Source organism: Triturus cristatus, chromosome 9 (genome assembly GCF_964204655.1).
Source record: "Triturus cristatus chromosome 9, aTriCri1.1, whole genome shotgun sequence".
NCBI classification, from domain to species: Eukaryota; Metazoa; Chordata; class Amphibia; order Caudata; family Salamandridae; genus Triturus; species Triturus cristatus.
In genome coordinates this window covers 86,061,204-86,075,378 of record NC_140592.1, presented here as the reverse complement: position 1 = coordinate 86,075,378, position 14,175 = coordinate 86,061,204, and the positions used below count along the sequence as shown (strand labels likewise).

Sequence of the window (14,175 nt, the reverse complement as noted above, 5' to 3'; positions counted from 1 at the left end):
AGTAGAGGTGGAAGTCGGGAAGGCCCACTCCGCCCGCAGAGCGGGCCTCCGAAACAGAGAATACGACAGGCGGGCTCCCCCCCCCCCCCCTGCCAGATATAGCGGGAACAGAGAGAGCGCACGGTTGAGAAGAAGGAGAGAGGAACCTCCACAGGGAGGGCCTGAAATAAGTGGAGCAGCTTCGGCAAGATCGTCATTTTAAGCGAGTGGATGCGCCCCAGCCAGGAGATAAACAATGGTTTCCAGCGCGCCAGATCAGCCTTGATATGAGCAAGTAGGGGGGGGGGAATTAGCCCTATATAGATCCTCCACCAACGGTGTAAGTCGAACACCCAGGTATTGAAGAGATTCAGTCTCCCAGCAGAAGGTCGTGCACTGCTGCAGCCTCGGGAGCTCCTCCTTGGGTATCGTAAGGTTGAGAATATAGGATTTGTCTAAGTTGATCTTAAATCCCGCTACCCGTTCAAAGCGCTGCAGCTCTGCATGCAGGGTCGAGAGGGACGTGGAAGGGTGAGTGAGGGAGAGAAGGACGTCGTCCGCGAAAAGGGAAATCTTGTGTTCCTCCCCCGCAAACGGAATTCCCGATATCTGTGGATTGTGACGTAAGGGCAGCGCTAGGGGTTCGATGCTCAGGGCAAACAAAAGTGGGGAAAGGGAGCAATCGTGCCTCTAGAAATGGTAAAAGGCGCCGAACAAGTCCCGTTGACCTGGACGTGTGAGGTAGGAATCCGATAGTTGGCCTGAATCATTGCAATGAAGGGGTCTGCAAAGCCCATCTGTCGCATAGTGGAGAATAAGAATCCCCAGTCCACCCGGTCGAACGCTTTTTCAGCATCAAGACCGACCAGGAGGGCCGGCATGCGCCTTTTAGAGGTTTTTTCTATCAAATGTACTATACGGCGTGTGTTATCATGAGTTTGCCTCCCTGGAATGAAACCCGATTGGTCGGGGTGTAACAGTGCTGCCATAAGGGGATTGAGCCTTCGGGCCAGAATAGCGGAGTACAGTTTAGCGTCTAGGTTCAGGAGTGCGATAGGCCGGTAGGAAGACACTGATCTTTGCGTTTCCCCGGTTTCGGGATGACCGTAATGACGGCCTCTGCCATGGAGGGCGAAACCGCTCCCTGGGCGATTACGGCATTAAAAAGAGACTGTAGGCGCGGAGCCAGGTCCGGCGCGAAGGTGCGATAAAAGAGGGCCATGAAGCCATCAGGCCCGGTGCTTTATTGAGTTTGAGCGCCATAATAGCTTTGGTGACTTCCTCTAATGAGATGGGGGCGCAGAGGTCTGCATTGACAGAGGCGGGAACCTTGGGGAGCGTCAAACCCTGCAGGTATTCAGTCTGCAGCGAGGCCTCGAGCGTCAGAAGTATAGAGCTTGCTGTAGAAGGATCGAAAACAGTCTGCCTTCCCCTTATCGGAGTGTATGACCGTATCTCCCGCGTTTCTTATCCCCTCTATATATTCTTTATCCCTTTTAACGCGGAGCTGGCGGGCCAGATGCCTCCCAATTTTGTTCCCCTGAGCATATGAGGTTTGGCGCAGGCGCAAGAGAGTATGTTCGGCCCCGTTTGCGTATATCGACTTCAGTTTGCCCCTTAAGGCTGTAAGGGGCCGCAAGGTAAGGCGGGAGGGCTTGGCCTTATGGACCTGCTCCGCCGCTAACAGCTCCGCTTCCGAGCGTTCCCGCTCCGCCGCTCGCAGGCGGTTGAGCGCAGAGTTAAGTGCAATGCACTTGCCCCGAATCACCGCCTTAAAGGCATCCCACCGTGTCAGCTCCGAAGTCGCCTCCGCGTCATTAAGGGCGAAGAATTCGTCAATGGCCTCGCGCAGCGACTTGCGCAGCACAATGTCTCTAGTGAGAGAGGCGGGAAAGAACCACTTGGGTTGGCGATCCCGTGGGCCATCCCACTGGAGGGTGACGGCGACCAGACTATGGTCAGAGATAGAGAGGGGGAGAATCCGCGCGTCTCTCAAAGAACCCGACAGAAAGCAACTAACGAAAACGTAGTCCAGACGGGAGTAAGATTGATGGACATGGGAAAAATGTGTATAATCTTTTGTGGAGGAGTGTAGTGTGCGCCATGTATCACATAAGCCAAGGTCCGAGAAACGTTGTTTGGTAGCTAGGGAGAAGGAACCCAATTCCGCCCTCTGCGCGTGAGAACTGTCAAGGTCCGCTCGCCATACCAGATTAAAGTCCCCCATCAAGACGACCGAGCCTTCCGCAAACTGCTCCAATTTTGTGCACACGGTGGCCAGAAACCCCGCCTGACCCGTGTTAGGTGCGTATATCGCGATGAAAGTGCATTTCTGACCCCTGATAATCCCCTTCACCATCACCCATCGCCCCTCCCTGTCAGAGCACACCCATCGCCCCTCCCTGTCAGAGCGCACATCTAAGGGCTGGAACTTCACCCCGCCATGGAACATCAACACCACACCCCTCTGCTTAGTGGTGGCTGAGGAACTGTATGTGAGTGGGTATGACCTATGTCTGAGCCTATGTTCATCCCCCTTACGAAGGTGTGTTTCCTGGAGGGCAACTACATCCAGTTGGTGGTCGGATATGTATTTCAGCACCCTCTGGCGTTTCTGGGGTGAATTAAGCCCTTGCACATTCCAGGAACCTAAGGTCACAGCCATCTTGGATCTGGTAGCAACCCTCCGGCATAAGCATGTCTCAAGGCCCGTGTCCTCGTTCCCCCGTCCCCCTCCATCCCTCGTATAGAGCCCCCCTCTCCCCTAGATAGAAAAAGAGAAAGAGAGATAGAAAAGAAAGAAAAGAGAAAAAAGAACATCAGAACAACCCCAAGATCACATCCCATCTAAGAGCAGGGGTCTGGGAGGGCCGTGACAACCCGCCCACCCCGGTTGCATAATTCAAAATAGGAAAGAGAAAGATGGAAACTTCCACCAATGCTGAACCCAGGTCCCAGACAAAGCCGGATCATGTAAACCGTTGCCCAGAGTGACCCTCCTCTCATTACCAGCAGCAACCCCCCGCCGCACACCCGCCACACGGAGCCAACAGGGTCCTCAGCCGGCACACAGAACCCCCCTCTGTAGTTAAGTTCGCCTCAAAGTGGCCTCCCTCGCGGAATCATCAGGGAGGAGAGCGACCCGCCGTGGCCCACTCCCCGGCTGTTGCCCCAAGGCCGCCGGCCGCCATGTCTCCAGCGTCCTCCTGCTCGCCTCCTGAGGGGGAAAGTCCCAATAAGGCCTGGCCGGCCGCGAGGTCCACCACTGTCCGCTGCTTGTTTTTGTATTCGAAAGAGAGGCCAAAGGGGAAAGTCCATCGATATCTGATGCGCTCAGCTCTTAACTTGGTAGTCAGTGGCCTAAAGGATTGTCGTCTCGCCAGCGTGGCCGGTGATAGGTCCTGAAACAATGAACACGTGAAGCCCTGAAATGAGACCTCCGGGGACGACCTGGCCGCTGTCAGGACTGCCTCCTTGACTTTATAGGAGTGGAATTTAGCCAAGATATCCCTCGGCCGTCGTCTATCACCTGGTGCCAGGAAGCCCACCCTGTGAGCACGGTCGAGCTTGATTTTGAGAGTTTGTGGCTTCACCACCTCTGCGAAAAGGCCCTCCAAGAACGCCTCGAGATCCGGGCCCTCCGCTCGCTCCTCCAGGTGACGCACGCGGATGTTATCGCGCCGGGCGCGGTTCCCCAGGTCCTCGGCCTTGAGCTGCGTCTGTGTTAGTTGTTCCTGGAGGGCCTGGATCTGTCTCGAGTGGTCCGAGGACTTGCCACCCAAGTCCTGGTGTTGAGCCTCTAGGTCCATCACCCGCGTGCCCACTGCGTCTACATCCTGCCGGAGGCCTGACAGTTTGTCCTGAATGTCCGAGCGCAGTTGGTCGATGGAGCGCTGCACATCCCGGCCAATCTCCTCCCGCAGTACGGCCTTGAAGACTTTCAGAGAGGCCAGGAGGTCCTCCTTGGTCAGGGCCATCGCCCCCGATGGGGCACCCGCCGCCCTGGAAGGTCCCCTCTGCGCTGGGCCGAAAAAGGCGGTCACCGGTGCGTTTCGTTTGGCCGGTCCCTTCTTGGCCGGCATAGGGCCCCCCCGGCCGGGCACCGTGCCCCTCCAACGAAAGCGGGCGTCCCCCGGCGGGCGCACAACTATCTCGTGGTGGCGCACCGAACGTTCCAGGTGGGAATGGTGCGATCACCGGTGGGCCCCCAGCACAACTCCTGCCTCCAGTTCACTCCATGGTTGCGCTTCAGGCGTCAGCAAGCCCCCTCGCCGAAGTCAAGGCCACACCGGCACGGTCCCCGGGGCCCTCCCGGGCGTCCCGCAGTACTCACAGGGCCCCACCACTGTCCCCGCCGCCGATCCAGGGCCCCCCAGGAATTCCCCGACCGGAAAGTGCACACCCCCCGCCGGAGGACTCCACCAGCCCCCCGAGGGAAGGCACAGAGCGTAGGGGGACCGAGTGTTCTCAGATGTTGCCTCCTTAACTCGGCAGGGGCAGGCGCAGCACTCACCCGATGGGCCGGGACGCCTCCTCCAGCCAGTCCCCCGGGCAGAAGTTCAAGCCGTGGTCGGAAGGGAGCCCCGCTCTCTCAGCCTCTCCTGCGTCGCCACCGCAGTGTCAATCGTGGACCCCGCTTCACCGTCCGCCGCCAATAATCCGACGGGCCGTCACTTCAGCTGCTGCCTCGAGGGCCGCCATGGTGAGGATCTCTGCCGCGTCACCGCTCTGTATGCCACGGAGAACACCGGCGGGCAGATGATCAGCCCTCAGCTCTCTCCTCCGCCCTCGTACTACAATGGAGGCACCCCGGGAGGAGCAGGGCCGCCCGCCGATCTCTGCTGACTCGTCCGCAGCCGTTATGGAATGTGGTCCAGGCCCTGGAGGCCGCCATCTTGCGGGAACCAGCCGCGGCCGTCAGGCTGCGGGCGCTTCAGAGGACCCGGGAGCCAGTTCGGGCCATGGCGACGTGTGCTCTGCAGTTGGGCGCGGCAGCTGGCGGTAGGAAGACCCGCCTGGGGTCCCTGGGACAGCTCTACAACCGGGGTAAGACCAGGGTGGCGCGGGAGCCGACTTGAATTAAGTCCGGTCGGCCATCTTGCCTAAGCCACATGACATAGTCTTTTAATGTAGCCACTTTACCATTGTCAAAGGTTCACTGAGCAGGCTGATCCCCTTCACATCTGCCATTCACAATAGTCAAATTTAAACTGTCAAGCAACAGGCCAAGTTTCCTCCCTCCCCCATCTCTTCCAAGTGATGATGTGGGATTCCCAGGGTGTTTTCTTTCTCCCTATGAAACAAATCCTTTACTAAGTTAAAAGGAATTTTAGCAATTAAAATCTCCCATCATCAAGATGGCAATTTTGGGAAATTTAAACTCCCCCCTATCTATCAAGTCTATAAGCTCCTTCAACTGGTTATCGAATATTTTATTTGGGTGAAAATAATAATTAAAATAAAATCTGAGCAGCCTTTTGCCTCCTTTGCACCCTGGTTAGGAGGTAATATTCCACTCACTAAAACTGTCTGGAAATTTGTGTATTCTTGAAATAACATTATCTCCTCAATCTCATATTTTACACTAATCATTACTGCAAGCACCGGTACTAAACACTTTATAATCACTCATCCGCACCTCGTGCTCTTCCCACGTCTCCGGCAATGCCATGATCATAGCATTTCTACCCCCATACAATTATTCTAGATTTCTTTTCAGGCCTACAATATTCTATGAAACCAAATTTACCCCTATATCATCAGGATCTAAAAATTAGGGGTCTAGAAAACAATTTTTTTCACTTATTCCCCCACAATCTATTCAAAAGCATTATCGTCTTATTTTACAGTTTTTTTTCTCCGTTTTGAAAAAATCTGACTTCCCTTTTCAGATTTCATTATGTGAATATTTTCATACAGACTTACAGGCCCTGGACCACCCAACAAGAAGACATACATATGTTGATACAATACAGGCCCTCCATCTGCCCCTCTGGATCTTCACCTGAGTCGCTAACACTGCAGAGGGCTGCAGGCCTTTAAATAAATGAATCGTATACATCAAAGCCAGACCTTCCGAGTTCATCCACTGAGTCCATGAATTCATCCGACATGATTCTGGAATAAAAATAAACCCAGGCACATGGCCATGATGCTGCCACCTCACTTGCCTTGGGGAGGACCACCAAAGAAATATCCTTAAAAGGTATCGTGGAATTGATTTCAAAAGAGATGAGATGTATGATCTATTAAAAACATATTCCATGTCTGAGAAGATGTCTACCGATTGCACAACCCACTCTACTTCCTCATAGGGTCTAACTGCTGAGCTCTCACCCCATCTTTGTTCTTGTTCTGGGATGTCTGGTCACCCTAACTAGGGGCCGGGGACCAAGGACCGGGGGCCAGGAGTCGCGAGATGCTGGGAGACGAGGTTCATGTGGAGTCTCACGGGCAAATAAGCGTGTGACGCCGTACCACCATTTGGCGGTCAACGACAGGCGAGTGCCATCTCATGGGACATAGACAGACTGAGAGTCTTAAATAAAATAATATAAGCTCAGGGACCGGGCGACGGGGACATTAGATCAGCGCAGCATAAAAATTGGTCACGAAGACACAAAAATTAGTAAAAAAGAAAGCGCGTGCTAGATTGGACACAAACTCTGTTTTGCAATATACAATTCAATGCTAAAAGTCGAGACATTGACAGAAGTAGTGCTTTACAAATACAAATTAACATTTAGAAAATCATTTTTTCTGAATTTTCCCTTTATTTAAAATGTGTATATCTGTCACCTTTCCCACCACTCATTCCTCTGACATTACAGAGGTTTTCTTTGTATCTGTTATTTACTATAAGTTTGTGTGCAATGGATGCAGGTTCCAGTGAAATAAATACGTTTTGATCTATTAATTACTGCAGTATTCTCCAGTTCTCTTATGTGAAAATGATAGACAATATTGATTTTTGTTGTATTTCAGATAGGTGCTGATTCTTTTTCTTTCAGTACCCTAGCAAAATATTATTGTTGCAATAGGGATTTCATATTTATTCATATTTCATAAACTTTACTTGTCTTGCTTTTGCATTGCTATATTTTTTCATACAGAGTCCAATTTGTAGTGTCTGCACATTCGAGGTTAACTGAATGTGTGAGGTCAAAATGTCTGGCATTCAAGAAGCCACTGATGTGTTAGCTGAAGTGACACTGAATGAAACCACTGAACCTGCAGCTGAGAACCATGAGGAAAAACAGCCAGATAGCCTCCACAGCAGTCCCGTCACTATTGGTGCCACAGTTCCAACCGGCTTTGAGAGCATGGCGGCTGAAGAAGTTAAGGAGAAACTGGGATCTGTCTCCAAAATCAGCAAAGACAGAGGAAAAATCTATTTTGACATTTCTGCGGAAAGTCTTTCACAAGTTAGTATGATTCTTTTTATTTTCACATCTCTTGGGATTTGTCGTTCCTTACATATCTTCTGCCTGATCGAACTGTACTCTTTTGAAAATTATTTCTTTTTCTTTGTGTGTTGTTTATTAGCTGGTATTAGGACTCTGATTGTTTGAAAGAGTAACCAACAATACTGTCCAACGCTAAATAAAACAAACATTTTGTTTTTATTCAGGTCCATCTTCTAAGATCAGTGGATAACCTTTTTGTTATTGTGGAAGAGTTTACAGATTATCAGTTCAAAGATACCAAGGTGAGTTACTTGCAGCTGATCTGAAAACGTAGATCTTGGATAATTTTATTTTGCTTCTCACATTTTGGAACATATTGGGCTGCTGCAGATCTTTCTTCACCTGTGCAAATGTACACGTGTAAAATATTTGTGTTCATTCCTGATTAGGCATGCAAATACTCTTGGGATTCTGCAACTGTCTCAGATACCCGGCAAGTATTTCTGAATTCTAAAAAAGCTGGAAATGTGCCTCAAATGAATAACAGCCTATAGAAGTAAATTACTGATTTATATTTTGGTCCTTTTGAAAAGTCAAAAGGTCAGTCATAACCACATGGGCAACCGGACATCCAGAGAAGACTGTTTTTTGACATGGATATTTTAAATCCTACTTTTGGAACCTACAATACTTATTTTTATTCCTGATGGTTATTTTTGTGATCCATGCGTTCCAGTTGGTCATAGTGGTATCACCAGTCACTTCACCTTTGATGTTGACGATACTGTTGCAACAGTTTGTACTGAAATATATTACTGTTGTGAATTTACAGACAGAAGACGTGTGTGCGTATTGGTGGTGTGCAAACCTGGCTGACAATTGGAATACATACGTGGCAGAGGTGGGAAGAAGTCAAGATTATGTTCATAGATATAGGGAAGTGAGAGAATTCAGCTGGGCAATTTATGAGTGAACTTGATGCTCCTTGAAAAGATGTTTCTTTAGATATTTCTAGATATGTTAATTAAAAAATGTTTTACTAAGCATTTTGAACTGGCTTAATCGTGACCCTGTCCATAATCCGATTCATGTAGGTCAGTGTTAGATAATAGTTTTTGCCTTTTGGTCTAGCTTCCTCATGTGTGCCCTAAGAGTGTTTGAAGGATCCCATTTTGCTTTGCTATAAAGGCACCTCTTACCACCTCTTTTTAAGCTTCCCATATTGTGCACATGTTGTCTACTCTGATTTCGTCCCTAAATAGTGCATCAGTCGGCACGCGAGTGTGTAACTTCTGTGTGAACAAGGTGATATGTATCAGGCAACTCCAAGCTCAACAAAATGGGTGAGTGGTGTGATAGAGTTTTCGCCAAGTTTTGAACAGATAACATCCATGTATTGACGTCCTTAGTGGTCAGCCAATCATCCCTCCTTGACAAGGAGACATGCACAGAAGACATAACTCAGGCTCTCCGTGCTGTTGGGTGCCTATTTCTCCGTAGATCTAATACATTTATGCACCTCAAGTTGATCATTACGTGTTGTAGCAGCCACCCTCTGTGCCTCTCTGAGGTGTTTGATCTATGCTCTGCAGGGTTTAAACAGTATTAAAGCTATACCCATATTATTGTCCGAGGAGATTGCATGAGTACCTTGTTCCATAATTCTTCATAGTAAATTGGGCCATCTATAGTCAGACTGTACGTGTTCACATCCGTTGTATGTTTCCTAAAGAGAGTGCCTTGCACAGTGGCAAATCTCTCTTGGCCATACGATATTGTGTGTGTAGGGTGGAAGGATGGGCCCTTCTTAACTACAGTGACTACTCCCCCGAGTAAGATGAGAATGAATGGTTAATTGAGACCCAACATCTAGCTATTGTTGCTACAGTTGTTTTGATGAGATGGATTTCCTTTGTATTGCGACCCAGATGGGGCGTCTGTCAAAGTAGGCAAGCACTTGTCTGGTCTTGGGGTTGTTTAAACCCCTAGTATTCCAAGTGAGGAAAACAGTGAAACCAACTCTTATAACATCTGAGTGAGGTTATGTTTCAATGTGTCTGACCTGTTTGTTGGGGATAATCTCTGACCCAGTGTAGTGGCTGTTATGTATTGCAATGTACATTTGGGGAGTTGTTTGCACATAAAGGTATTAACAACCAAACAACTGCAAACTTAATAGTGAAGACCAGAGTCCTGCATAGAACATTATTAATGTTATCAAGTTGAAAAGTTTTTTTTCCCCAGAGGGAGTAGCATGTGGGTCACACTAAACACTCAACTAGTGTGGAAATGAGCCTTTGTAGGGGCTCACCGGTGCAGGGGTTCACCCTTATCTATCCACTGGTCCTTAAACCAACAAAGAAGAGATTGGCACTGAAGCTGGAATTCAAAATAACAAGTTTATTCACTCATGAGTGAGACCACGTCCATACAACACCCTCAAGTGTTCCAGGAGGTAGTGACTTGAATACATAGACCATGGGCCTTTTATACCCAGTTTGTTTCACAGTAAGCATGGAATAGAAGGCACAAGCATACACGGGAATAGCTATCGACTAACATGGTCAGACCAATTACACATAGTCAGCAAAGTGGGAGGGGAGACAGAACTGCTTACATCAGTTGAAATAGCCTGACAGTTACATTCTTGAACAGGTGCATTCTAGCAGCTACAGGCCTTTCTGAGCTTACACAGTGCTCTGGCTCAGTACTGAAGGAGTTAACTACAGTTGATGACTCAAGCAGAATAGAAAGGCATGCAACAGTGAAGACGGAAGAATCACAAGGCTAACAAAATGGATGCCACAACCAAAATGGCTTCAGCTCATGCTAACAGCAATTATCTGCGATTTCCACACTAGGAAGCAGACGTGGCCTTTAGAACAGAATGTGTGCAACATTTCGAAAAGATAAACTTACATACACTAACAGTGCTGGCTTTCAAATATCTGCATTGCATTACTAGATGGGGCATGCTCCCAGTAATAACATCCTGGGACACAATATTGTGGGTAACAAGATATAGGAAGAGGTGGTCTGTAATATTACTGGACTGTAGTTATTTTGAGAGGCGGGAGAGGGATTTTGGTGTTGAGTCACACCAGATATAGACCAGGCCCCAGCGGTTATTCTGTTTCGCTTAATTTGGTTGCTTGGGAGGAACTGTCCGAATTCTTTGCATGTCTAGGTTCAGAAACCCTTCTTATTTAGAAAGGTAGATGCCTGCTGCGGGCCATGTTGTTTACCCTGGAGTAACAGTTTGTCTGGCAGGGGTATGGCATGGAGTAATCCATCACTGCCTGCTGCTGTTTCTTTTTCAGCAGTAGATATTCCTGTTTTTTTCCCTAGACCACAAAAAGGAGGTCATGGAAGAACTGATGCGAGGAACCACTATAATTCAGATCTCTTTACCAACTAGAGAACAGTTACCCGTGTCTAAAATTAAGAAGATGTGTGATTTCTTTGGAGTGCAGGTGCACCCGATGGTGGTCTCGGTGTGAGGTAGCTGTGTGCACCCTCCGCTGCAAACAAATGGGAACAGTGACGAACAAGGTTTCTGGATATCTGAGAGTGCAGCCTCGGGCAACCTTGGAGTTCACTGGTGCTGCAGTGCATGCATCCAGCATATTGCTTTGCTCAGTCACTGCTACATAATGATTTTAATGGATTGCTCCTCCTGACCTCCAGAGCCACACCACAGTGCAGCCACCTTGGAGCCCAGTGCTCTGCGTTCCCTTCCCATGGGTTAGATTATGCAAAATTTGGCTTTAACATTAAGTTAAGATACTGTTTAAAAAGAATTGCAACTAGAAATTGCTTTATATGCGTTTTACTTGCTTCAGTTTTAATCCTTTATAAAATGTGATTGGAATGATCAACCTCTTTAGAAGGGAAAAACAAAGTTATCTCATAGCGTCCTGTAGTTTCTCTGGTATTTGCAGGCTGCAAGTAATATCTCCAGCTCTATGATGAAGGCTAATTTAGTGTTTGTCTGTGTAAAGATGGTCAATACTCTTATAAATTGAATTCAAATCCAAATTTAATGTTCCAGGTTGAATTCAAACAGCATCCCCAGCTGACACAGTCCACCTTCTGTCTTCTCAACATTCCAGATCCCACATATGTCACTGATGACCAATATACATTCCAAAACATCATTAAATCCTTACATATCTTCCCCCTTAACATTACAAACCAAAATAATTAGAAAACATCTAATATTTTACTAAGTCTAAACTTTACACACAACACACATATTACTTGTGCTACCAAAAGCATCTAATTTTACTAAGTCTAAAGTTTACACACATCACACATACTTCTTGTGGTACCATTTTCTAAAACTACCACATTGCGCTTGACTTCCTTCACTTTGCAGGGATCAGAATACTTGCTCTGACCCTTTTGAACAAATCTTCTTAACCTGACAACTACCAAATCTCCAGGTTTAACGGAACAACGTTTCACACTGTTCCTTCTGTTATAGTATTCCATGTTTTTCACTTGTGATCTTAACACATTCCTTAGAATCTCCTCCCTGTCAACCCTCACACTAGTTTCCGCCTTGTTTAACCACATTGGGCACTCTTTCACTCCAGGATTCCTTCCTTTCAAAGAAACGAAAGGAGAAACCCCCGTTGTTGAATGAGGACTAGTCCTATGTGTCCATATCATTCTTCTCAATTCCCTCTTCCACGGAAGATGATTAGCAAGAGACAACTGAATGTTACTCATCACCAATCGGTTAACTCTTTCTACAACCCCATTAGCCTGAGGCCTGAAAAGTGCCACCTTATCATGTTGTACTCCCATACCTGATAGGTACTCTTTCATTTCCCTAGACACAAATTGTGCTCCATTATCTGATACAATTCTCCTTGGCACGCCTTCCTCTACAAAAACTTCCTCCAAGAATTCAATTATATGTGAACTCTTTACTTCTCCCACATCCTTGAACACAAACCATTTGCTGTGAATATCCACCAGGATGATAATAAATCTGCTCCTTGAACCCAATTTTACTATGGGTCCCAAAATATCTATGGCCAATTCCTCCCAAGGTTTCTCTGGAAAACTTACAATCTCCAACGGAGGTTCTTTAACTTGTTTAGATTTATCGCTATTAGCACAAATCGAACAATTTTTTACTTTTTCCTCCACATCCCGATCCATACCTGGCCACCAATACGATTGTCTAACTTTTCTCTTGACAACACCACGTCCCAAATGACCCTCATGGACGATGTTAAGAATCCTACTTCTGATGCCCACTGGAGGTATTAATTGATTCCTTCTCATTAATTTCCCATCAACTATACTCCACTCCTCTTTGACTCTGAAATATTCCCTTAATCTAGAATTCATTTCATCCTCCTTGTTCCACCCATGCACAACCTTTTCCTCAATGACATCCATTTCCTGATCTGTACTTCTAGCTGCCATCCATTCCTCCGGCATTACAGCCATCTCACCACTAGATATCTCTTCAATTTCATTATCTCCACCATCTTCAGGAGCCCTTGATAAGAAATCCGCGACCACGTTTTTTGATCCTTTCACAAACTCTATTTCAAAATTGTAGTCCATTACTGACAGTAACCATCTTGATATACGCGGTGTCACATTCCCTTCCAGTCCTCTCCCTCCTTTAAAAATATATGTCAATGGCTTGTGATCTGTCCTCAACCTGAAAGGAATACCCCACACATAAAATCTAAATCTGTTGATACCCCAACAACAAGCTAAAGCTTCTCTCTCAATAACTGAATAATTACACTCTGCTCCTTGTAGTCTCCTAGAGGCAAATCCAATTATGTTCTCAACTCCTTCCTTAACTTGTGATAGTACTGCTCCAATCCCAACCTTGCTAGCATCAGTTGTCACATACGTCCTTGCACTAACATCAAAATGTCCGAGTGTTGGAGCATGACTAATGCATTCTTTTATACTTATGAACGCTTCTTCACATTCATTAGACCAAACAAACTCAACTCCTTTCTTTAACAACTTCCTCAATGGTTCCACAACTTCTGTAAATCCTTTTACAAATTTAGCACAATATTCTGCCAACCCCAAAAACGACTTCAATTTGTCTTTGGTAGATGGTCTCCCTGCTTTTTCAATAGCACTGACAATGCTCTTCTTTGGAGTTATTCCTTCGGCATTTATAGTATGCCCAAGATAATGTACTTCATTTTTTCTAATCTGACATTTCTCTTTCTTTATTGTCATCACATGTTTACGTAACCTTAACATTACTTCTTCAAACAATACATCGTGTTCAGAATTATTCTTACCAATGATTAATATATCATCTTGGAAACATAACACATGATTAAGATTTCCAAATATATTATCCATTATTCTCTGAAACACTGCAGAGGCCGAGGCCAGGCCAAAATGCATTCTCTTGTAACGAAAAGCCCCCAATGGCGTTACAAAAGAAGTCAAATGCCTGGACTCCTCATGCAAGTCCACTTGATGATAGGCGGACGACATGTCCAGAACACTGAAAACCGTACCACCACCATTCATCGTCATCATTTCCGATATATTAGGAAGCGGGTGTCTATCTACCCAAATTGCTTTGTTTAGATCGCGAAGATCAATGCATAAGCGAATTTTGCCTTCCGGTTTGGGTGCCACAACAATCGGTGCCAACCACTCAGAAGCTTCGATGGGTTCAATAATTCCCTGTTTCAACAATTTATCTAACTCCACTTTCAAGAGACCCTTCATGGCATTAGGTACATTTCTCACCCTATGCACCACAGGTTTCGCTCCGCTCTTT

At 46.9% G+C, this 14,175-nt stretch overlaps 1 protein-coding gene across 1 annotated transcript in view; it reads left to right on the top strand.

Moving 5' to 3' along the window:
• Positions 1-14,175, top strand: part of THUMPD3 (THUMP domain 3 tRNA guanosine methyltransferase) — a 97,979-nt gene that overhangs the window by 16,678 nt on the left and 67,126 nt on the right. The window contains exons 2-3 of the mRNA XM_085624481.1: positions 7,092-7,403; positions 7,610-7,687. Of these exons, the coding sequence (XP_085480607.1) occupies positions 7,131-7,403; positions 7,610-7,687 (351 nt within the window). The 5' untranslated portion in view covers positions 7,092-7,130. The remainder of the gene's footprint in view (positions 1-7,091; positions 7,404-7,609; positions 7,688-14,175) is intronic.